At 50.0% G+C, this 26827-nt stretch overlaps 1 protein-coding gene across 1 annotated transcript in view; it reads right to left on the minus strand.

Moving 5' to 3' along the window:
* The window catches only part of LOC124795851 (facilitated trehalose transporter Tret1-like), a 54795-nt gene extending 51880 nt beyond the window's left edge, over positions 1 to 2915 (minus strand). Inside the window, exon 1 of the mRNA XM_047259932.1 lies at positions 2819 to 2915. Within this exon, the coding sequence (XP_047115888.1) occupies positions 2819 to 2915 (97 nt within the window). The remainder of the gene's footprint in view (positions 1 to 2818) is intronic.
* Positions 2916 to 26827: the final 23912 nt, after the last annotated feature.

Below are 26827 nucleotides of genomic sequence, written 5' to 3' on the forward strand. Positions count from 1 at the left end.
GCTAAAATGGTCAAAAAATGCTAGGCAGTAATGCCACTTTGCGTAGTAACCATGGAGCCTATGAAGTACCATGATATGGCTACTCAAATCATCGCCGAACCCCCATGGGGCGTTAAGTCGATCAGAAGTTGGAAACAGTGTGAAAAAAAAAAACTCATCCGATGAAATTACATTCTTCTATTGCTCTATAGTCGAGCTCATATTCCTTCGGCACCACGGTTTTCTGTTACAGCGTTTTTCTGTCTGCATCATCGATGAGTGATTTTGGAAATCCCACTATACCTGCAATTCCCTGCTTATGACGAACGCCCTCATCTCGTTTCATTGCTGACGGGGTTCTCGAGTTCGATATTCATTCCTCCAATTACTTTTCCCGCAGTGATCTTCCTATTTCTTATTTCAATGACTTTCTGTCACTATCACTCAACACATACTGTTTCATCGGCGTTGTGACTTAGTGAAGATGTTTTCCGACTTTGCCTCTAAGTCCTCAATACGTTTCCTCTTGAAATATCATCAAACCCTGCGGCTACCTTCGTTACGGAAGCACCCACCATACGAACAGCAACATCTTGCCCACGTTCGAATTTACTTAGCCCCGACTAATACACTCACATCTACAGAAAAGAAACACCGTTATGACCACGACTGACACTTGCAACGTATTGATGACACTCCCCAGTTGTCGCTCGTGGTCAAATACAAAAACTAAAGTTACACGCTTCCCACATTTTTGTCCAAGCCCTATGTGTTGGAAGTCGGCATTCATGTAGAACAAGCAGTGTGCAGCTTCAAATTACTGCGCAAACCAGGTCATAAGTGGCGTCCCGCGGCTTATCATGCAGTTCGACTTCCATCGAGCTCCTCAGTTCCATCGCAGGTCACCTATCGGCCACTATCGACCTGTTAGCCGAAGGAAGTCCACTCACGCCGACGACGGCTGGAAGTCAGCACCCCAGCGACAACAACAGACATCGCCAGGCGGTGTGGGGTGGGAGTTGGGGGGATAGGGGGAGACAGTTGTTCACTTTGGACTTGATCAAATGTTCAAATGTGTGTGAAATCTTATGGGACTTAACTGCTAAGGTCATCAGTCCCGAAGCTTACACACTACTTAACCTCAATTATCCTAAGGACAACCACACACACCCATGACCGAGGGAGGACTGGGACCAGCCGCACAGTCTACGACTGCAGCGTCTTAGTAGACTTGTTCACTGAATGTGACGCTTGCTAAGGCTAGGACTATTTGCACAACGATCACATGAAAGTTGAGTATATGTGTTACTGATTGCTTGGCCACAATAATCTGTAGTTTTTTCAGCAACTGTAATATTTATGTGTAGGTGTGCTTGATGCCATTTGTTTGGAATAGCGCCATTGTTCGCACAGAACTGTAAACGGAACTTCGTCGGCTGTTGTCAACCTATAGAAACCGCAGTAGCCGCAACGAGTACTGATGAGGTGAAGTTATAGCACAGTTACTAAAGATGGCAATAACACAAAATATGCAGGGTTTTCCAAGTGTCAAAATTGTACAGAGGGTAGAGAGTCCTTAGCTGAGTAGTTTTAGACAAAGAACGGAAGGCTAGATATAACTACTGCAAACGGTGCGACCTCTTAAATAGGCAATCCGCGTGAAGCAGGTACTCGTCTCAACCTATACTTTAGGAAAAGAAACCTAGCGCATCGGCGATGGTAGGGCTGCCTTGGTTAACGATGCACAATCATCCGTGATGTGTCTTGCGGGGAAACTTTCCATTGTTTACACTTCAAGATTGATCCTCAACGACGAAACTTTACTCGTTACATGAATTTACAGACGTGCATGTAATGTGTAGTGCAACGGGTGTGCTGCCAGGAAAACCAAGCAAATGTACAGAGAAAATTTTCACTTCCTATGTCATTTTAACTGGAAGAAATTTTTTCCCTGTGAACGGGGACTAATGAGAGACTAGGTCCGTTCAACGCAAAAAAAGCGGACCAACGTTCTTGATAAAGAATGTTTACAGTGTAGGATTTAACGAGATGTAGGAGAAGTGTCTTCCATATGTATCCGTCAACTTTCCCATGAAATGCATACTTCGAAGAATACTGCGTGGAGTTTAGTGGCTGAGAAGCAAGAATTCAGCTCTGTTAATGGACTAGCCAGCGTAGTACTACCGCGCTGAAGTTCCTGTAGTTTGTGTGTTCACAGTTGTGGTACCTTTCACCACTGATAATGTTATCAACTGCCACGATAGCCAAGTTTGTAGTAATGAAAATCGTTTTGTGCTTCAGGTCACTTGTGGTAGGTACCTGTGGGACCAAACTGTTGAGGTCATCGGTCCCTACTACTTAATCTAACTTAAACTAACTTACGCTAAGGACGAAGGACTTGAACATACCACGGGGAGAGCCGCGCGAACCGTGGCAAGGCGCCCTAGACCGCGCGGCTACCCCACACGGCTCAGGTCACTTATAAATCAACTTGTGGTTTTTATTCGAGGTGCTCCGCCACAATTTTTGGAAACTGTGTGTCATGTTGTCAGTAAAAGCACCCGATTGAGATATGACTGTGCTTTGTGTCACTTGGGTATTAAGCTCCGTGAGCACTATATTCCCTCATCGTTTGACTGGAACAGAAGGCACTGTCCCATAGCCATCATTATAGTCCTATCTCGCTATGGGATTTTTCGTGTTGGATTACATGAAGTCCATTGTGCATAAAAGCCCAGCAGCAAGAGAACAGAATCTTTCTGATATGGTCGTAGCTGTCCGTCTCACTATACAACAGACAAAGGAAGTATCTGAGAAACTACAGCAAAACTTTACGCACCGTTGCAGTGCGTCACAAGCATCTCCACTGCCACTGTCGCCAGCTCGATCACCGGGGCCATTTCCAGCTCCATCACGGCCAGCACCTCCAGGATCATCACCAGTACCTTAGGCAGCATCACAACCAGGCACTATTTCCAGCACCAGTGGCAGGAAGTCCATGAGATCCAGCCACACATGTCACTATCGCAGAGACATTGCCACTGTCACAAGCTACCTGCCGCCACGTGCTATCTAACAATCCCACGAAAATCCCACGTAGTCAGAAGACCATGAAATCGAAATAGTACAAATGAACTACCGATATTGTGCATTCAAAAAATCCTCAAATTAAAGAAAAGAGTCTGCTGATAACATAGCCATCATGTCACTACAAACCCCATGTTCCCAAACTCCCCCTTCCAGACTACGCAACTCCACTTTCGAACCACTTCCTCTACTCTCTCCGGATAAACACATCCTTCATCCCACCCGCCGATTCTCAGCGCTGTCCTCAGTGGTGTCAACCCAGAGATTACGGTCAAAGAAATCGCATAGGAAATTAGTTCCAAAGCCGAATTATAAATCAGAATAACCATTCTCCCACTATACGGCCTTTCTTTACACCGATTCCTCTGCCATCATTGATCACATAATTAAAAACTTTACCATCACTTACTAGCAATCCTATGAAGTCGAACCATCCAAAGCCCAACCCAAATCCTTCCATTGCCTTGTGTGTCTCCAGTACAGTGATCTCCCCATAAACAAATGCCAAAACCCACCCACCTGTCCCCACCGAAAAACCCCATACTGTCTGCAAAGATTATCCTAATCTGTACAACCTCCCGTCCTATAACAGCTGAACTAAGCACCGCCACCATTCTCCGGTAAGTGGACCATCAAACAACTTGTACCTATTTGCCCCACTCACTGCCTCCGTCCTTCTCCTGAAGCTGAAGATATAGAAACATATGTTTTCCTATGCATTCATATTTTCTATCGTCTCCACATCTTACACCAAATCTCTCTAGTACTCCAGACTATATCTCACCTCAATGAAACTGCTACCTTCCCCCACAACAAAGCCCGCTTTGTCTTCGACCATGTATCAACATTAATTTCAGCTACCCTCTTCCGTATCATACTTTGCCATTTCCAAATTGCGCGACAGCAATACAATTTGGCCTTGTGCCGTAGCTATATCAGCCTTCCCTCCATCTCTAAGCATCTCATGTCCTCAGTGAGCGCAACTTGAAACGCTTATCCTCTCTCAGACTGTGGACTTATGAACTCATCCATTGAAAATTACCCCTACTTCCCTACCCATCTCATCCCAAATCAAGGCTAGAAAGAAACTTTTTCTAACTACGCATCTGGATCCCACCTATCTGTTCCTTCCCATAAACACACCCCAAAGCCTTTTCCATAGTATACCTGTCCAATAATTCCCACATCCCAACCTTATCCTCAGTTACCATTTGACCCCATCATATCATGCTTATAATAAAGATAGTTAAATCACGTCTCCATCGTCTTGTCATAAACTTATTGTGGTGTCACCGCCAGACACTACACTTGCTAGGTGGTAGCTTTAAATCGGCCGCGGTCCATTAGTACATGCCGGACCCGCGTGTCGCCACTTTCAGTGATAGCAGACCGAGCGCCACCACACGGCAGGTCTTGAGAGACTTACTAGCACTCGCCCCAGTTGTACGGACGACGTAGCTAGCGATGCACACTGACGAAGCCTCGCTCATTTGCCGAGCAGATAGTTAGAATAGCCTTCAGCTAAGTCAATGGCTACGACCTAGCAAGGCGCCATTAGCAGTATATTGTCTGAAACTACAGAGTCTCACTTGTATCATCAAGAACGCTGTATACAATGATGGATTAAAGTTAAGTATTCCAGCAGCTACGTACTTTTCTTTATAGCATTCATTACGTATCCTGTTTCAGACCAATCTCTATTCTGCGTGAACTTAGCGCGTGCCTTTCGGCTTCCTCTCATTGTGTCTAGGCTGTCTTGTCTAGACACAACATTTTTGGCGACGAGAGTAAAAGCGGTCTTCTTCTTTATACTTGCTTTGCTTAAATTTGCTTATGTTATGGCTTCGCCACAATCTCCAGATGTACTGTCAGAATTTTATCGCTTGCAGAATCAGCAGACGCAGGCGTTATTGAATGCCCTTGGACAGCTCGTCCATGGTCAATGTGCACTGCAAAACGATGCGGCCGCCGCCGCTTCATCGCTACCGCAGCCACAACACGCAGTTGCACCCCCATTCCGTAATTTTCAAGCGGATGTGGAAACCTGGACGAAGTGGTCACACCAATTTGGATTCCATCTCGCCGCCTACAGAATTCAAGGTAACGAGCGGCAGCCTTTTTTATTGGCCTGTGTAGGTGTGTCCACCTACCGTGTGATAGTGAAATTGTTTCTCCGACGCGACGTAGCGACTCTCTCCTACGACGAAATTTTGTCGGCGTTAGATGCCTATTTCAAAGAAACAGTCAATGTCGTTGCAAAAAGGTATACGTTCTTTCGTACAAAACGTATGGCCGGTCAGACTAATAGGGAGTGGGTTGCAACATTGCAAGGCCTTACTAGGGATTGTGCTTTTGAGTGTGAATGTGGACTCCCTTATTCAGATACAATGGTACGTGATGCAATTGCACAGAACGTTTATGATGTTCGTATACGGGAACAGATTTTGAAACTAGTTAATCCCTCCCTTCAACAAGTGATAGACATTTTAGATAGGCAAGACACACTTGACTTTGCACAGGAATCATTTGAACCTTCGCCAGCCGTGTGTCACATTAACCGGCCCGCCGGGCGCGCTGCACGGAACGATAAACAGCCCTCGCGCTCGTCCGCGCAGCTGCCGCCTAGCTCTCCACGTGTGCCGCGTAAGCGAGCAACTGCAGTGAAATCATGCCCGTGGTGTGCGACTAGACATTCGCATGAACATTGCCCATCACGCCAAGCTATTCGCTTTTACTGTAATAGGAAAGTACATGTTCAAAGTGTTTGCCAGAAGAAGCTCCAATCGGCCGCTCACAACCATTCCAGGCCCTTTGCTTCGCGCCGGAATCGAACCATGGACAATCAGGCTCGTGAACCTTCGCCCTTGGACATTCATGTAGTTAATTCCACTCCATCCAGTGTCACTTTCTCTAACAGTGACTGTGTTCGTCCCACAAAAAGTGTGCGTCGACGTCGCCGGAAATCTCGTCAGGTCGCAAGTGCTTCCGTACCTGTATCAGTTCAAATTGCACGAGAAAGTCGCTCTTGTCGTCAGCAGGACAATAAACTTTTTGTAGACTTGGACTTTGAAGGCAAAGTGATCCCATTCCAGCTCGATACCGGAGCTGCAGTTTCATTGATCAATCACGACACGTACAAACAACTGGGCAAACCTCCGTTGTGTGCCGCAAATGTTCAGCTCACTAGTTATTCAGGACAGCCTATCCCCATGTTAGGACAGTGCAGCCTTCTTGCAACATATAAGGGACAAACAAAAGTTGTCATTTTACGTTCTTCGTGCTTCTTCTGCAGTAAACTTGTTTGGTTTAGATTTATTTCAATTGTTTAACATGTATATAGTCAATCAGGTACTATCAGCATTGAAGGTCTTCCACAGACTATTGTTTCCGACAATGGCCCACAATTCATGTCCGCAGAATTTCAGTCATTCTGCACGGCCAATGGTATTCAACATCTGACATCCGCGCCGTTTTCGCCTCAGTCGAACGGTGCCGCTGAACGATTGGTCCGGACTTTCAAGTCACAGATGTTGAAGTTGAAAGAGTCGCATTCTCGGGAGGACGCGTTATTGCTCTTTTTGTCTTCGTATAGCTCTCAGCCCCGCGATGGTCGCTCGCCGGCTGAGTTGCTTCACGGTCGTCCTCATCGAACCTTGATGTCTTTGCTGCATCCGCCGCATCAGGTTCCTGTGCAGCGGCAGACTCCTGCTTTTGCTCCAGGCGACGTTGTCTATTATCGCAACTATCGCGGTTCACAGCGTTTGCTCGCAGGGCGCATTCTTCGCTGCCTCGGCCGCGCTATGTATTTGGTTTTGGGGGCCTCTGATGAGGTGCGTCGGCATCTCAATCAGCTGCGCCTCTGTCGTCGCACGGGTTCTGCCGCTCCCCGTCTGCTTTCAGCGACGGTGCCGTCCGGTCAGCGCCCTGGGGACCCACCTACTGGCTCGCCTCATCCCCAGGTGTTGCCGACGCTGCCTTCCAATTTGCCCCATGGCGACGCGCCGCCGCCGCCTCCTGTTCTCCCGCCGGCGCCGCCCGCAGTGGACGCGTCGCTGCAACCGCCTGGCGCCTCCCTGGGTCACGCGCCGCCGATCGCTTCCCGTGACCAGCTATCCTCCGCCATGGAACTCTTGCCCGCTCCGGACCACATGGCGTCTTCGCGCGTCGGGTACCCCGGCGCGATGGAGGTCGACCCTTCGGCCCCTCCTGTCTCTTTACGGGCGCATACACCGCATGTTGGCGTGCACCCTGGACTAGGTTTTCAGGCGTTTCCTAGCTCCTCTTGGACCGAATGGCAGGGTGCGGGTGGCACAGTCTCGCCTGTTGTTAGGCTCTCCACCTCATCGCATACGTCAACATGGGGTCCTCCCCACGGCGGGCGGAAGCCTTATAACACGACCGTTCGCCGATTTGCGGGGGAGGAATGTGGTGTCACCGCCAGACACCACACTTGCTAGGTGGTAGCTTTAAATCGGCCGCAGTCCATTAGTACATGCCGGACCCGCGTGTCGCCACTTTCAGTGATAGCAGACCGAGCGCCACCACACGGCAGGTCTTGAGAGACTTACTAGCACTCGCCCCAGTTGTACGGACGACGTAGCTAGCGATGCACACTGACGAAGCCTCGCTCATTTGCCGAGCAGATAGTTAGAATAGCCTTCAGCTAATTCAATGGCTACGACCTAGCAAGGCGCCATTAGCAGTATATTGTCTGAAACTACAGAGTCTCACTTGTATCATCAAGTACGCTGTATACAATGATGGATTAAAGTTAAGTATTCCAGCAGCTACGTACTTTTCGTTATAGCATTCATTACGTATCCTGTTTCAGACCAATCTCTATTCTGCGTGAGCTTAGCGCGTGCCTTTCGGCTTCCTCTCATTGTGTCTAGGCTGTCTTGTCTAGACACAACACTCATCACCTCTTTTTGTACTTGTTAAATGACGTACATTTTTCATACTTTGACGCATTGATGTAAATTCTTAATTCTTTTCATTTTTCTGGGAGGAGTTAGAAAACTTTTACAGTTACGCGGCTCAATCTATCCAGTGTAGTCTCTCAGCCAATAATATCATACGACTTCATTTTTTTTCCCTGAACAGTCACTTCAATAAAGGGAATATTCGTATAAACTACCATCATTTCAGAAAACTCTGTCACTTGCTACGTAACAATAACAACTATTATCAGTACAAAGCTATTCGCGATGTACTGAAAGGTGGCCTTGTACCCAGTCTTGAATATGAAGGGCAAACTATATAAGGGGTATCTTTACAATTAGTCAGGAATATTAAACTATTACATTAATATAACTGATGTGAGAAAGGAATGCTATAGGATGCACCCTAGATCAGACATGGATGAAGCATGGAGTCGAAATTTAGCATTGGGAGCGTAAACACAAATTATCTGATTCGGTACGTATAGTAAGTAATTCGCGGTTGCTGCTCCTTGCGATCTACTACATTGAATAATAATGAATCTTACGTTACTTGAGTCCCCCGCAAGGTTTATAATCTATAAGAGAGGAATGTAAACCTTGCGGGGGACTCTGAAGTAAAGTTCTAGGTTTCATTACTATACAACGCAGTAGATCGCAGGGAACAGCAACCCTGATATTACTTGCCATACGTATTCATGTGTGGGCCCGCAAGGTTTATGACCTGTAGGAGGGGAATGAAGCTTTTGACAATGTTGACTGGAATACTCTCTTTCAAATTCTGAAGGTGGTAGGGGTGAAATACAGAGAGCGAAAGGCTATTTACAACATGTACAGAAACCAGATGGCAGTTGTAAGAGTCGAGGGGCACTAAAGGGAAGCAGTGATTGAGAAAGGAATGAGTCAGGGTTGTAGCCAATCCCCGATGTTATTCAATCTGTATACTGAGCAAGAAGTAGAGAAAATAAAAGAAAAAACAGGAGTAGGAATTAAAATCCACGGAGAAGAAATAAAAACCTGAGGTTTGTCGATCACATTGTAATTCTGTCAGGGGCCGCAAAGGACCTGCAAGAGCAGTTGAACGGAATGGACAGTGTCTTTAACGGGTCGTGAGTCGTGCTTGGGTAGCTCAGTGGTAGTGTCGCCTTGCGCGTCGAGCGAGCAGTTTGTCGTTAACTTCCGCCTGTGCCGCAGCACCGCTTGTGTCGAAGATACTCAGTCTTGTTGGTGTATCGGCCAGAGTCACATCGTAGTTGCGTAGCAGAGTTTGTTGTCATTCTCCTCTTGGCGGCGGTGTTTTCTGCCAGCGCCACGGTGTCTGTCGAGCCTCCTAAATCTGTTCCTCGTCGAGCTACTGTTCGTTTCAGTTTTGACAAGAGTACGCGTCCTGTTCAACCTGGCTCCTTAGAAATTCACGATTGGCTGGCTGATGTTATCCGTGTTACACCTGACCAGGTAGATACTGCTTACTTTGCTTCTGATTTGTATGCATTCTTTGTGAAGTAGAACGACATCTGTCCCTGGTTGGTTCTCAAGTACTGTTTACACATCACGATGGTTCCGTTAGTCAAGTCCTCCTTGAAAATGCGGCACTCGAGTATACTCCGGTTAGAGTTTGTAACCTTCCTCCTGAAGTGGACGATTCATTTCTTAAATCAGCGTTGCTTCCGTTTGGACTAATACGGCATATCCGATGGAAACGCTGGTCAGCACAACATCGCTTCCATTGTTATAATGGTATCCGGACTGTGGACATGCGCGTTAAAAAAGAATATTCCTTCCCATTTAACTGTTTGTGGTTACCGAATCCATGTTACGTATGCAGGGCATGTTTTCTTTGTAACGAACGCGGTCATCTAAGATCTGATTGTTCGCGCCGTACTACTGTTCTGACGTCTTATCAAAAACGTCTTCCTTTAACGTTAGCAACCATAGTATCTTCGCAGTCAGCTTTCAGTCAGTCTCCAGTTTTAAGTGATGTAGGGGCAACACTACCCCCTACTCCTCGCGAATTTCCACCGTTACCGGCGCGTACCAGTGCGGCCTCTGACCATGAGGCAACGACGGCTCCTGCAGCGCAAGTAAAACGCCGGCGGACTGAGGACGGTGCAAATTTCGAGGACGCCCCACTCCAGCCTCGTTCTTCTGACACGGCGTTGACAGAGGGCGCACCTTCTGGCGGTAATGAGTTGGCTACTGATGATAATTGATTCCAGTCTTACCAGAGAGGATGTAGCTGCTTCTGTTGATGTTGAAATGTGCATTGTATCTGCGTCCCCCACTTCACCCGTCGACGTGACGTTTCCCGTGAGTTCCGTTGTTCCCGCAGAGACGTCGCCTGCTGGCCAGTCTTTCCAGTGTTCTAGTGCAGTACCACCTCTCCTCCGCGCTGAGACGGTAGAGCAACAGGAATCTACGGGCTCTCTTCCTGATGTTCAGGAGATGCCACCCGACACCGGCACTGCGTTACCTGTCTCTCCTGTACCTGATGTTGCTGTCGTTCTGAGTTGTGCTCCCAGATTTCAGATAAGTGCAGTGGCTATGGCTCCTCTATCAAATCGGAACTTGACGTGTCCCCAACCCCTCCACATCAAGAGTGTATGTTTTCACGGAGTGGTGTGAAACAGCGTTTTCAAACGCACGTGCTGCGGCGCGTCGTAAAAAGAAAAACGAGGATTCCTCGGCGTCCGGTGGGGAGGACTAGAATTATACCTTCTTTGCCCCGCCTCTGGACGTTGAGACGGACGTGATAGTGCTTTTTCCTTAGTGTTGTTTTATTGACCTTACATGTGTTAACGGATGCAGGCGTATACATTTCTAACCCTCAATGTTAATAGGGTACGTTCCCAATTACGGCTTGCTGCGTTACGGCAGTTTATTTACGATTCCCAAGCTGATATCGTGTGTTTACAAGAGGTATTATTTGATGTTTCTTGTCGTCCTGGATATTCTATGTTTTGCAAAGTCGCGCCTGAAAATTCTACCGGTATGGCTTTGCTTTATCGAGATGGAATCCCGCTGACGGACTTCGAAACACTAGATGATGGTCGCGGTATAGGCTGTAGTTTTTATGACCTCACCTTAATTTTTCTTTACGCTCCGTCTGGATCCGGTCGTTCATCCGATCGCGCGCGGTTTTATAAGGAAGAAGTTGTTTATTTACTCCGACGGAACCCGCGCAAGGTTTTGTTAGGAGGCGATTTTTAACGACGTCTTACTCCGTGACGATCAGACCCCAGCTTATACATTTTGTCGTGAACTTAATGATATGGTGACGTCCTTGCATCTCCAGGATGCTTGGGTTTGCAGATATCCTACAATGGCGCGGTATACGTTTTTTACAGCCACTTCAAGTAGCCGATTGGATCGCTTTTATTTATCTGCTCGCATATGTAGTCAGCTTTCATCGATTGATGTAATTCCTGCCAGTTTCACTGATTAATGTGCTGTTTCAATGACTTTTAACCACATCCCGCAGCGGGTCCATCTTTCGCGCCCTTTATGCAAGCTAAACACTCTACATCTCACGGACCCCTCTCTGGAAGGTATCATCGCAGACGTATGACGGCGGACAACCTTGTCCCAGGCGCGTTAACCCTCACTTCTAGAATGGTGGGTTACCTTTGCTAAACCACGGATTCGAAATACACTCAAGCATTTTAGCGCTGAAAAAGTGGCTGAAATAAGGCGCACTGGGGAATTTTATTATGCAGTCCTTCACGATCTTTACGATAATGCTCGTGATGCCCCCTTGAGGGTCGTCGACGCCCACCGTATGAAGGCAAAACTTCTCCAACTCAAACGTAGGCAAATGGATGGTGTCAGACTGCGTTCCCAGCCTCGTTCAGTAGTACAGGATGAGTTTACCACTCCCTATCATCTTCTCCGGCTTCACAAGTGATCTCAAAGGACGTGTCTTTCTACCATTCGTTCTCTAGATGGGCGTGAGTGGTCCTCCGAATGTGATATAATGCGTGAACTTTACCAATACTATTCCGAGCTTTATACTGAAGTGGATTCAGACGGTCCACCGTCTGTTTTCACCTCCCTCCTTGATAGTGCTGTTACGCCAGCTCACCAGGAAGAGTTTTTCTCTGTATTCCATCGCGATGATATACTTGATACTGTGCACATTCTCCTTCCCACAAATCGCCTGGCCCCTATGATCTTCCCAAAGAATTTTACATTCGATTTTGGCCCCTACTAGGAGATACGATAACTTCCATGGTGAATGAAGTGTTCCACGGAGGCCTTCTCCCGCCCAGCTTTAAGGTTGCAAAAATTGTCCTGGTCCCCAAAAAGGAGGGTCGTTTGCGTGTGGATCAGGTTCGCCCGATAACCCTCTTCAACTACGATTATAAAATAGTGGCGCCAGCGGTCAATAGCCGACTATAGGTATTGTTGACTACCATCATCGCGAGCCATCAAAGTTGTCTTCCGGGTCGTACACTTCTGACACCCGTTGCTGAATGTCGTGACTTAATTTCGGTTGCTTCCACCATTCCGGTGCCAAGCGCTTTGCTTTTCATTGATTTTCACCAAGCGTTTGACCGCGTTAATCATGGATTCCTTATGCGAGTACTGACGACTTGGTTTTAACGATGCTGCACGACGACTGTTTAGCTCTCTAATCACTGGTATTCGGGCGCCCATTGACGTAAATGGCCCATCGTGGTGTGTCAGGGCGTCCTTCAAGGGAGTCCATTATCCATGTCGTTCTACGTGCTGTTTCTGGAACTCTTATTGCGAACTATAGCTGCTCGTTTGGGTGGCTGGTCGCTGCTGGGAGAAAGATTTACCGTTCGTGCATATACTGATGACGTTATGGTTCTTCTCCGTACCCATGATGATATACCACTCTTGAAGGAAGTTTTGGATGCCTTTTTCGTCTTACGGGAGCGCGGGTCAATGACCAGAAATGTCGTTTACTCAGTTTGCGAGGATTTGACGCTGTTGAAATTCCATGGGCTTTGAAGGTCACCCGATATCGATCATTGGGTGTTATAATTGACAGTTGCCCGCTAAAGATGGCTACGATAAACTGAAAAGCCTGTCACGGACAAGATTCAGGGTGCAATCATTGAACACGAGAGTTCGGGCCATGGAAACGTATGTGTTAAGTAAGGCTTATTTTATTGCACAAATCTTTCCACTTCCTGCGATGATGTATCGCAAGTTGCAAAGTTTAAGTGGCAGGTTTACCTGGTGCCACTCTGTATTTCGCTTGCATTATGGGGTCATGGCGCGCCCTCATCTGCTGGGAGGTTTGGGCCTCCCTGACATTCGTGTTAAGGCTTCTGCCTTATTCATCCGTCGCAACGTTTTAACATGTCAACGCGCTCCCCCATCACTTACAGCTCGCCTTTCCGACTGTATCCGACCGGCGAGTTTAACACCTCTAATAGATATTGATAGGATTTGTTATAAACTACGGCACGTTAAGGAATTTTTTCTTGGTCAGTTATTTAGGAGTAAATATCCTTCCCCAAGCGAATCTCTCCCTAAAAGTGCTGTTAAGCCGCTGGACAATTCCACACAGTATTCCCTCTGTGGAAGCCCTGTCGCCAGAAACGAATTGGAAGATTGGTCTAACATCAGCCTCCCGATTTTACTGATGGAAGTGGCGTCCTCGTGCTACCAATTTGTTCATGATATTGTAACCTACCAACGAGCGACTTTTTCGTGTGGCCTCAGTGTAACGGATCGCTGCAATCGTTGCCATGAAACTGATACATTATCTCATCGGTTGATTTCCTGCACTCATGACCATTGGAGGTGGCTTTGCCGACAATTGATTTTTCTCCTCAGGACGTCGGAGGCGGTTATCTTGGGGGAGATTCTCGTGCATCCCGATTTAACCTTCTTCTCTCGATCGAAGAACAATACCATCATATGGCTTGTTGAACATTACGTCCACTACGTGATGATGAGTGGATGAGACGCAGATCCGTGTGCCTTTTCCCAATATCTGGCCACCGCCCATAGGACGTGGCTGAGGAAGCACCGTTATCGTGAATTCCCCCCCCCCCCCCCCCCCCGCCTTTTTATTTTTGTGGGCACTTCTATGGATTTAGATGTTCCACGATGTATAAGTGACGGAAGAAAAATGTGTGAGCATGTTAAAAAATGGTGCAAATGGCTCTGAGCACTATGGGACTCAACTGCTGTGGTCATCAGTCCCCTAGAACTTAGAACTACTTAAACCTAACTAACCTAAGGACATCACACACGTCCATGCCCGAGGCAGGATTCGAACCTGCGACCGTAGCAGCAGCGCGGCTCCGGACTGGAGCGCCTAGAACCGCACGGCCACCAAGGCCGGCGCATGTTAAAATTAACGCCCCATTCCTTCATATACGTTATTCTGATTTCACCCTTTTGTTTTGTCGAGATGACTTCTTTTGTTTTATTTTAATTGATTGCCTTCAGTATGTGCTTTGGAAAAAAGAATATTTTCGTTTTTTGAAGGAATGCACTGCCATTTGAGTGTATATTTCGGTGTGTTTCCCGTGTGTAAAAAAAAGTGATTAAAAAGAAAAGTGGATAGGCTCACGGTTTACAAAGATAAAGAACAGGCGTTCGAATCTAGCTGGAGTGAATTGTCATTTTTTTTTATTTAGGTAATATTTTAAAACTTAATTCGCTACAACTTGTGCAGTTCTAGGCTTTTGTAGGTTCTACATTCTTTCAAAAGGTTCCACTTTACATTCGTCCCTCGCTCCAGAGATCTTTCTACTCTATGGTTGTACTGTGGGTTGTACAACTTAGAGGAGTTCATAATCATCAAAGACAGTAAGAGATCTGTTCAAGAAAAAAAGTGGTAAAGCACTTTCCCGCGAAAGGCAAAGCTCCCGAGTTAGAGTCTCGGTCGGGCATACAGTTTTAATCTGCCAAGGAGTTTCATGCCTGGTAATACTGTTATGTGTGTAAATTAATAAAAATTTTAATTGTTTATCTCTTTGCATTAAAATGGTATGTCAAACATTCTTTTGTGACTGATTCGTTGACGGATAAACTACCTAGTTTTAATTCAGAAAATTTATGAGATGTCAACAGTGTACTGTAAATACTGCCTCCACAGCAATCAGTGCGAAGCTGAAACTTCAGGCATGAGACATCACGTACAGACCATCGCCTGCAGTGATTTATGGAACCCACGGTTAAACGATAACTCTATGAGCTGAGTCAATGGAGAATGATAGCAAAGCATTTTTGACATCCTGTTTCTCTCTCAGAAAGGCTGAAATGGATACAAAATGTGAATTTCTCATGGTGCACGAACATTACGAGAGTGCTGTAAGTGAAGTGGGAGCGGATTTCCACGAATATCAACTCGGCTCCATAGCACTCTCCAAATTAAAGTAGAGGCGACAAGTTTGGGCTTCTGCCAAGTGAAAAAGTAGCCGGCAGGCTACTTACCCGACAAGGTGGCCAGGTACTGCATCCGCCTGCTGCCCTTCTCCATGGCTGCGGTGTAGCCTCACTTGTCGAAGGCTGCGGAACGCTACGCTAACAGCTGAGGTCTGCTCTCTCGATTCCCACTTGTGGCACGGACGCTAATCGGCCGATCAGCAGTAATCTATAGTGGCCTCCGAATGTACTGATTGCGAGATAAGGTGATTGCTACTGCTATCGTTTCCAATGGCAGCTGGATCACCTGCCGGTGATTATCAGATTCAGGTATGTGACCTCGACGCTTTTATTGTTGCGATGGTAACTACCAATCCAAATTAGTATAATTCCTACAGAGTGCGAAAGAACTGCGAGCAGAACAGATGCCTCTGTTACCATCATCAAGAAGAATTTGGCGTAGCGTCCGCAACTTGACGTTCAGTAACGACCTTCAGACGATACACTGATTGCGGTTCAGATACTGAGGCACAAACTTACATTCATTTTATACAATTGCTACTAGTTGTTATCTACTGTCCACAGCCACAATAATTTCCACTCAGAAAATAAAATATACGAAAACTCCACAAAATCCAGTATGAAGAAAAACACATTAGCGGAAAAGAATAGTGAACCTGGAAAGACAATGTCGCTTTCGATCCGATGACGGCATATGCCACCTGGGGATAGTAGATATATTGATAATGGTTTCAACGTGGTTCGACAAGAGATGGCGTAGTCGCATAGCTTTCAGAGTGTCAACTGTTTTTATCCTTTAATAGGGAATGCTCACAGCCAAAAGGCTCAGTGTGGTGTAAACTTGTGAAGCTGTCAGGTAACCACGCCATGGAGACGCGCTCGTGCTTTCTATAGCCATCTGAGCGAGTTTAAAAGGTGTCAAATTGTGGCCTCCCGAGTGGCAGAATGGTACTTTAGGAGAATGTGGGCTTTCAAATAGAAAATGCATGAAATGAGGTGGCCCTCAACTACGTACCCTCCGACTCAACGTTGAAATATTAAAAGTTTTGGCTGGTTTCGTTGTCTTGGGGCTAGGGTACGTAGTTGCCGCATTACAGGTCAAATACTGCTGAGTCTACAGTATACGATAAGAATACGCACATGAATCGGATGCTCGAAGGTTTCTATCACTCGGAAATTGCGAATTATGAAAGTAACATAAATTTATAAACGAAAAATTTCAATTAAAAAAAATCTGCAGGTACTATCTTAATGACTTTAAATAACCAATTTCTTCAAGAACAGCATACAGGGTGTTACAAAAAGGTACGGCCAAACTTTCAGGAAACATTCCTCACACACAAATAAAGAAAATATGTTATGTGCACATGTGTCCGGAAACGCTTAATTTCCTTGTTAGAGCTCATTTTACTTTCGTCAGTATGTACTGTACTTCCGCGATTCACCGCCATGATTTCATACGGGACACTCTACCTGTGCTGCTAGAACATGTGCCTTTACAAGTACGACACATGTGGCTCATGCACGATGGAGCTCCTGCACATTTCAGTCGAAGTGTTCGTACGCTTCTGAACAACAGATTCGGTGACCGATGGATTGGTAGAGGCGGACCAATTCCATAGTCTCCACGCTCTCCTGACCTCAACCCTCTTGACTTTCATTTATGGGGACATTTGAAAGCTCTTGTCTACGTAACCCCGGTACCAAATGTAGAGACTCTTCGTGCTCGTATTGTGGACGGCTGTGATACAATACGCCATTCTCTAGGGCTGTATCAGCGCATCAGGGATTCCATGCGACGGAGGGTGGATGCGTGTATCCTCGCTAACGGGGGACATTTTGAACATTTCCTGTAACAAAGTGTTTGAAGTCACGCAGGTACGTTCTGTTGCTGTGTGTTTCCATTCCATGATTAATGTGATTTGAAGAGAAGTAATAAAATGAGCTCTAACATGGGAAGTAAGCGTTTTCGGACACATGTCCACAAAACATATTTTCTTCCTTTGTGTGTGAGAAATGTTTCCTGGAAGTTTGGCCGTACCTTTTTGTAACACCCTGTATATCGGATATAAACAAAGACATAGATGAATAAATATATTTATAAGCATGCTGCAACAGTTTTTTCGTGTAATTGTGAGTACTTATGGCCTGACGCGATCGATAGTAATCTTCCACTTTTACCTGCAATAACTCATGTAATATTCAAGTTACATATCTGTAATTCATGCCAATTAGGTTTACACTAATATCTTTCTAAAGACACGTCGATCGACAAAATCGGATGAAGCGTTTATATTTTGGAAATTTGTTGCTGGGTGTTACTTGTATAATTTACCGTCAGATACTTTAAACTAATAAAGATACTGAAAATCTGATTACACCATCAGAATCGTCGTGAAAATGACGTTTCTTTTTGAGGTATCATGAGTCATATGGCTACTATTAATTTCTATACGAACTGTGAAATGTCTGCCATTAAGGTTTCACAAAGTCCGCCATCTTTGGCCCTCCCGCCGCACAGCGTCACGAAGGAATTCCCAGCCACGTGCTCGATGGACCACGCGCTGGCCGCTATGCGGCACCACGCGCTTGCTAAAACGAGCCGCGACTTGCCGAGCGGCGCGAGCGGTGGCCGCCAACTCTGAACTTGGAACATTTTCAGGGCGCCACAACTCGCCCGTTGGCTCACAAGAATTGCCACACAGGTTGGACGTGCTACCTCAGTTGTGGAACGACGCTGGTCACGTGAACGTTCTCTCACCCGTAGACGAGGTTCTGGACGTGCTACCTCAGTTGTGGAACGACGCTGGTCACGTGAACGTTCTCCCACCCGTAGACGAGGTTCTGGACGTGCTACCTCAGTTGTGGAACGACGCTGGTCACGTGAACGTTCTCCCACCCGTAGACGAGGTTCTGGACGTGCTACCTCAGTTGTGGAACGACGCTGGTCACGTGAACGTTCTCCCACCCGTAGACGAGGTTCTGGACGTGCTACCTCAGTTGTGGAACGACGCTGGTCACGTGAACGTTCTCCCACCCGTAGACGAGGTTCTGGACGTGCTACCTCAGTTGTGGAACGACGCTGGTCACGTGAACGTTCTCCCACCCGTAGACGAGGTTCTGGACGTGCTACCTCAGTTGTGGAACGACGCTGGTCACGTGAACGTTCTCCCACCCGTAGACGAGGTTCTGGACGTGCTACCTCAGTTGTGGAACGACGCTGGTCACGTGAACGTTCTCCCACCCGTAGACGAGGTTCTGGACGTGCTACCTCAGTTGTGGAACGACGCTGGTCACGTGAACGTTCTCCCACCCGTAGACGAGGTTCTGGACGTGCTACCTCAGTTGTGGAACGACGCTGGTCACGTGAACGTTCTCCCACCCGTAGACGAGGTTCTGGACGTGCTACCTCAGTTGTGGAACGACGATGGTCACGTGAATGTTCTCCCACCCGTAGACGAGGTTCTGGACGTGCTACCTCAGTTGTGGAACGACGCTGGTCACGTGAACGTTCTCCCACCCGTAGACGAGGTTCTGGACGTGCTACCTCAGTTGTGGAACGACGCTGGTCACGTGAACGTTCTCCCACCCGTAGACGAGGTTCTGGACGTGCTACCTCAGTTGTGGAACGACGCTGGTCACGTGAACGTTCTCCCACCCGTAGACGAGGTTCTGGACGTGCTACCTCAGTTGTGGAACGACGCTGGTCACGTGAACGTTCTCCCACCCGTAGACGAGGTTCTGGACGTGCTACCTCAGTTGTGGAACGACGCTGGACACGTGAACGTTCTCCCACCCGTAGACGAGGTTCTGGACGTGCTACCTCAGTTGTGGAACGACGCTGGTCACGTGAACGTTCTCCCAACCGTAGACGAGGTTCTGGACGTGCTACCTCAGTTGTGGAACGACGCTGGTCACGTGAACGTTCTCTCACCCGTAGACGAGGTTCTGGACGTGCTACCTCAGTTGTGGAACGACGCTGGTCACGTGAACGTTCTCCCACCCGTAGACGAGGTTCTGGACGTGCTACCTCAGTTGTGGAACGACGCTGGTCACGTGAACGTTCTCCCACCCGTAGACGAGGTTCTGGACGTGCTACCTCAGTTGTGGAACGACGCTGGTCACGTGAACGTTCTCCCACCCGTAGACGAGGTTCTGGACGTGCTACCTCAGTTGTGGAACGACGCTGGTCACGTGAACGTTCTCCCACCCGTAGACGAGGTTCTGGACGTGCTACCTCAGTTGTGGAACGACGCTGGTCACGTGAACGTTCTCCCACCCGTAGACGAGGTTCTGGACGTGCTACCTCAGTTGTGGAACGACGCTGGTCACGTGAACGTTCTCCCACCCGTAGACGAGGTTCTGGACGTGCTACCTCAGTTGTGGAACGACGCTGGTCACGTGAACGTTCTCCCACCCGTAGACGAGGTTCTGGACGTGCTACCTCAGTTGTGGAACGACGCTGGTCACGTGAACGTTCTCCCACCCGTAGACGAGGTTCTGGACGTGCTACCTCAGTTGTGGAACGACGCTGGTCACGTGAACGTTCTCCCACCCGTAGACGAGGTTCTGGACGTGCTACCTCAGTTGTGGAACGACGCTGGTCACGTGAACGTTCTCCCACCCGTAGACGAGGTTCTGGACGTGCTACCTCAGTTGTGGAACGACGCTGGTCACGTGAACGTTCTCCCACCCGTAGACGAGGTTCTGGACGTGCTACCTCAGTTGTGGAACGACGCTGGTCACGTGAACGTTCTCCCACCCGTAGACGAGGTTCTGGACGTGCTACCTCAGTTGTGGAACGACGCTGGTCACGTGAACGTTCTCCCACCCGTAGACGAGGTTCTGGACGTGCTACCTCAGTTGTGGAACGACGCTGGTCACGTGAACGTTCTCCCACCCGTAGACGAGGTTCTGGACGTGCTACCTCAGTTGTGGAACGACGCTGGTCACGTGAACGTTCTCCCACCCGTAGACGAGGTTCTGGACGTGCTACCTCAGTTGTGGAACGACGCTGGTCACGTGAACGTTCTCCCACCCGTAGACGAGGTTCTGGACGCGCTACCTCAGTTGTGGAACGACGCTGGTCACGTGAACGTTCTCCCACCCGTAGACGAGGTTCTGGACGCGCTACCTCAGTTGTGGAACGACGCTGGTCACGTGAACGTTCTCCCACCCGTAGACGAGGTTCTGGACGTGCTACCTCAGTTGTGGAACGACGCTGGTCACGTGAACGTTCTCCCACCCGTAGACGAGGTTCTGGACGTGCTACCTCAGTTGTGGAACGACGCTGGTCACGTGAACGTTCTCCCACCCGTAGACGAGGTTCTGGACGTGCTACCTCAGTTGTGGAACGACGCTGGTCACGTGAACGTTCTCCCACCCGTAGACGAGGTTCTGGACGTGCTACCTCAGTTGTGGAACGACGCTGGTCACGTGAACGTTCTCCCACCCGTAGACGAGGTTCTGGACGTGCTACCTCAGTTGTGGAACGACGCTGGTCACGTGAACGTTCTCCCACCCGTAGACGAGGTTCTGGACGTGCTACCTCAGTTGTGGAACGACGCTGGTCACGTGAACGTTCTCCCACCCGTAGACGAGGTTCTGGACGTGCTACCTCAGTTGTGGAACGACGCTGGTCACGTGAACGTTCTCCCACCCGTAGACGAGGTTCTGGACGTGCTACCTCAGTTGTGGAACGACGCTGGTCACGTGAACGTTCTCCCACCCGTAGACGAGGTTCTGGACGTGCTACCTCAGTTGTGGAACGACGCTGGTCACGTGAACGTTCTCCCACCCGTAGACGAGGTTCTGGACGTGCTACCTCAGTTGTGGAACGACGCTGGTCACGTGAACGTTCTCCCACCCGTAGACGAGGTTCTGGACGTGCTACCTCAGTTGTGGAACGACGCTGGTCACGTGAACGTTCTCCCACCCGTAGACAAGGTTCTGGACGTGCTACCTCAGTTGTGGAACGACGCTGGTCACGTGAACGTTCTCCCACCCGTAGACGAGGTTCTGGACGTGCTACCTCAGTTGTGGAACGACGCTGGTCACGTGAACGTTCTCCCACCAGTAGACGAGGTTCTGGACGTGCTACCTCAGTTGTGGAACGACGCTGGTCACGTGAACGTTCTCCCACCCGTAGACGAGGTTCTGGACGTGCTACCTCAGTTGTGGAACGACGCTGGTCACGTGAACGTTCTCCCACCCGTAGACGAGGTTCTGGACGTGCTACCTCAGTTGTGGAACGACGCTGGTCACGTGAACGTTCTCCCACCCGTAGACGAGGTTCTGGACGTGCTACCTCAGTTGTGGAACGACGCTGGTCACGTGAACGTTCTCCCACCCGTAGACGAGGTTCTGGACGTGCTACCTCAGTTGTGGAACGACGCTGGTCACGTGAACGTTCTCTCACCCGTAGACGAGGTTCTGGACGTGCTACCTCAGTTGTGGAACGACGCTGGTCACGTGAACGTTCTCCCACCCGTAGACGAGGTTCTGGACGTGCTACCTCAGTTGTCGAACGACGCTGGTCACGTGAACGTTCTCCCACCCGTAGACGAGGTTCTGGACGTGCTACCTCAGTTGTGGAACGACGCTGGTCACGTGAACGTTCTCCCACCCGTAGACGAGGTTCTGGACGTGCTACCTCAGTTGTGGAACGACGCTGGTCACGTGAACGTTCTCCCACCCGTAGACGAGGTTCTGGACGTGCTACCTCAGTTGTGGAACGACGCTGGTCACGTGAACGTTCTCTCACCCGTAGACGAGGTTCTGGACGTGCTACCTCAGTTGTGGAACGACGCTGGTCACGTGAACGTTCTCTCACCCGTAGACGAGGTTCTGGACGTGCTACCTCAGTTGTGGAACGACGCTGGTCACGTGAACGTTCTCTCACCCGTAGACGAGGTTCTGGACGTGCTACCTCAGTTGTGGAACGACGCTGGTCACGTGAACGTTCTCCCACCCGTAGACGAGGTTCTGGACGTGCTACCTCAGTTGTGGAACGACGCTGGTCACGTGAACGTTCTCCCACCCGTAGACGAGGTTCTGGACGTGCTACCTCAGTTGTGGAACGACGCTGGTCACGTGAACGTTCTCCCACCCGTAGACGAGGTTCTGGACGTGCTACCTCAGTTGTGGAACGACGCTGGTCACGTGAACGTTCTCCCACCCGTAGACGAGGTTCTGGACGTGCTACCTCAGTTGTGGAACGACGCTGGTCACGTGAACATTCTCTCACCCGTAGACGAGGTTCTGGACGTGCTACCTCAGTTGTGGAACGACGCTGGTCACGTGAACGTTCTCTCACCCGTAGACGAGGTTCTGGACGGGCTACCTCAGTTGTGGAACGACGCTGGTCACGTGAACGTTCTCCCACCCGTAGACGAGGTTCTGGACGTGCTACCTCAGTTGTGGAACGACGCTGGTCACGTGAACGTTCTCTCACCCGTAGACGAGGTTCTGGACGTGCTACCTCAGTTGTGGAACGACGCTGGTCACGTGAACGTTCTCCCACCCGTAGGCGAGGTTCTGGACGTGCTACCTCAGTTGTGGAACGACGCTGGTCACGTGAACGTTCTCCCACCCGTAGACGAGGTTCTGGACGTGCTACCTCAGTTGTGGAACGACGCTGGTCACGTGAACGTTCTCCCACCCGTAGACGAGGTTCTGGACGTGCTACCTCAGTTGTGGAACGACGCTGGTCACGTGAACGTTCTCCCACCCGTAGACGAGGTTCTGGACGTGCTACCTCAGTTGTGGAACGACGCTGGTCACGTGAACGTTCTCCCACCCGTAGACGAGGTTCTGGACGTGCTACCTCAGTTGTGGAACGACGCTGGTCACGTGAACGTTCTCTCACCCGTAGACGAGGTTCTGGACGTGCTACCTCAGTTGTGGAACGACGCTGGTCACGTGAACGTTCTCTCACCCGTAGACGAGTTTCTGGACGTGCTACCTCAGTTGTGGAACGACGCTGGTCACGTGAACGTTCTCTCACCCGTAGACGAGGTTCTCGACGTGCTACCTCAGTTGTGGAACGACGCTGGTCACGTGAACGTTCTCTCACCCGTAGACGAGGTTCTGGACGTGCTACCTCAGTTGTGGAACGACGCTGGTCACGTGAACGCTCTCTCACCCGTAGACGAGGTTCTGGACGTGCTACCTCAGTTGTGGAACGACGCTGGTCACGTGAACGTTCTCTCACCCGTAGACGAGGTTCTGGACGTGCTACCTCAGTTGTGGAACGACGCTGGTCACGTGAACGTTCTCTCACCCGTAGACGAGGTTCTGGACGTGCTACCTCAGTTGTGGAACGACGCTGGTCACGTGAACGTTCTCTCACCCGTAGACGAGGTTCTGGACGTGCTACCTCAGTTGTGGAACGACGCTGGTCACGTGAACGTTCTCCCATCCGTGACGAGGTTCTGGACGTGCTACCTCAGTTGTGGAACGACGCTGGTCACGTGAACGTTCTCCCACCCGTAGACGAGGTTCTGGACGTGCTACCTCAGTTGTGGAACGACGCTGGTCACGTGAACGTTCTCTCACCCGTAGACGAGGTTCTGGACGTGCTACCTCAGTTGTGGAACAACGCTGGGCACGTGAACGCTCTCTCACCCGTAGACGAGGTTCTGGACGTGCTACCTCAGTTGTGGAACGACGCTGGTCACGTGAACGTTCTCTCACCCGTAGACGAGTTTCTGGACGTGCTACCTCAGTTGTGGAACGACGCTGGTCACGTGAACGTTCTCTCACCCGTAGACGAGGTTCTCGACGTGCTACCTCAGTTGTGGAACGACGCTGGTCACGTGAACGTTCTCTCACCCGTAGACGAGGTTCTGGACGTGCTACCTCAGTTGTGGAACGACGCTGGTCACGTGAACGCTCTCTCACCCGTAGACGAGGTTCTGGACGTGCTACCTCAGTTGTGGAACGACGCTGGTCACGTGAACGTTCTCTCACCCGTAGACGAGGTTCTGGACGTGCTACCTCAGTTGTGGAACGACGCTGGTCACGTGAACGTTCTCTCACCCGTAGACGAGGTTCTGGACGTGCTACCTCAGTTGTGGAACGACGCTGGTCACGTGAACGTTCTCTCACCCGTAGACGAGGTTCTGGACGTGCTACCTTAGTTGTGGAACGACGCTGGTCACGTGAACGTTCTCCCATCCGTAGACGAGGTTCTGGACGTGCTACCTCAGTTGTGGAACGACGCTGGTCACGTGAACGTTCTCCCACCCGTAGACGAGGTTCTGGACGTGCTACCTCAGTTGTGGAACGACGCTGGTCACGTGAACGTTCTCTCACCCGTAGACGAGGTTCTGGACGTGCTACCTCAGTTGTGGAACAACGCTGGGCACGTGAACGTTCTCTCACCCGTAGACGAGGTTCTGGACGTGCTACCTCAGTTGTGGAACGACGCTGGTCACGTGAACGTTCTCCCACCCGTAGACGAGGTTCTGGACGCGCTACCTCAGTTGTGGAACGACGCTGGTCACGTGAACGTTCTCCCACCCGTAGACGAGGTTCTGGACGTGCTACCTCAGTTGTGGAACGACGCTGGTCACGTGAACGTTCTCCCACCCGTAGACGAGGTTCTGGACGTGCTACCTCAGTTGTGGAACGACGCTGGTCACGTGAACGTTCTCCCACCCGTAGACGAGGTTCTGGACGTGCTACCTCAGTTGTGGAACGACGCTGGTCACGTGAACGTTCTCCCACCCGTAGACGAGGTTCTGGACGTGCTACCTCAGTTGTGGAACGACGCTGGTCACGTGAACGTTCTCCCACCCGTAGACGAGGTTCTGGACGTGCTACCTCAGTTGTGGAACGACGCTGGTCACGTGAACGTTCTCCCACCCGTAGACGAGGTTCTGGACGTGCTACCTCAGTTGTGGAACGACGCTGGTCACGTGAACGTTCTCCCACCCGTAGACGAGGTTCTGGACGTGCTACCTCAGTTGTGGAACGACGCTGGTCACGTGAACGTTCTCCCACCCGTAGACGAGGTTCTGGACGTGCTACCTCAGTTGTGGAACGACGCTGGTCACGTGAACGTTCTCCCACCCGTAGACGAGGTTCTGGACGTGCTACCTCAGTTGTGGAACGACGCTGGTCACGTGAACGTTCTCCCACCCGTAGACGAGGTTCTGGACGTGCTACCTCAGTTGTGGAACGACGCTGGTCACGTGAACGTTCTCCCACCCGTAGACGAGGTTCTGGACGTGCTACCTCAGTTGTGGAACGACGCTGGTCACGTGAACGTTCTCCCACCCGTAGACGAGGTTCTGGACGTGCTACCTCAGTTGTGGAACGACGCTGGTCACGTGAACGTTCTCCCACCCGTAGACAAGGTTCTGGACGTGCTACCTCAGTTGTGGAACGACGCTGGTCACGTGAACGTTCTCCCACCCGTAGACGAGGTTCTGGACGTGCTACCTCAGTTGTGGAACGACGCTGGTCACGTGAACGTTCTCCCACCAGTAGACGAGGTTCTGGACGTGCTACCTCAGTTGTGGAACGACGCTGGTCACGTGAACGTTCTCCCACCCGTAGACGAGGTTCTGGACGTGCTACCTCAGTTGTGGAACGACGCTGGTCACGTGAACGTTCTCCCACCCGTAGACGAGGTTCTGGACGTGCTACCTCAGTTGTGGAACGACGCTGGTCACGTGAACGTTCTCCCACCCGTAGACGAGGTTCTGGACGTGCTACCTCAGTTGTGGAACGACGCTGGTCACGTGAACGTTCTCCCACCCGTAGACGAGGTTCTGGACGTGCTACCTCAGTTGTGGAACGACGCTGGTCACGTGAACGTTCTCTCACCCGTAGACGAGTTTCTGGACGTGCTACCTCAGTTGTGGAACGACGCTGGTCACGTGAACGTTCTCCCACCCGTAGACGAGGTTCTGGACGTGCTACCTCAGTTGTCGAACGACGCTGGTCACGTGAACGTTCTCCCACCCGTAGACGAGGTTCTGGACGTGCTACCTCAGTTGTGGAACGACGCTGGTCACGTGAACGTTCTCCCACCCGTAGACGAGGTTCTGGACGTGCTACCTCAGTTGTGGAACGACGCTGGTCACGTGAACGTTCTCCCACCCGTAGACGAGGTTCTGGACGTGCTACCTCAGTTGTGGAACGACGCTGGTCACGTGAACGTTCTCCCACCCGTAGACGAGGTTCTGCACGTGCTACCTCAGTTGTGGAACGACGCTGGTCACGTGAACGTTCTCCCACCCGTAGACGAGGTTCTGCACGTGCTAACTCAGTTGTGGAACGACGCTGGTCACGTGAACGTTCTCCCACCCGTAGACGAGGTTCTGGACGTGCTACCTCAGTTGTGGAACGACGCTGGTCACGTGAACGTTCTCTCACCCGTAGACGAGGTTCTGGACGTGCTACCTCAGTTGTGGAACGACGCTGGTCACGTGAACGTTCTC

This window comes from Schistocerca piceifrons, chromosome 4 (genome assembly GCF_021461385.2).
Source record: "Schistocerca piceifrons isolate TAMUIC-IGC-003096 chromosome 4, iqSchPice1.1, whole genome shotgun sequence".
Classification (NCBI taxonomy): Eukaryota; Metazoa; Arthropoda; class Insecta; order Orthoptera; family Acrididae; genus Schistocerca; species Schistocerca piceifrons.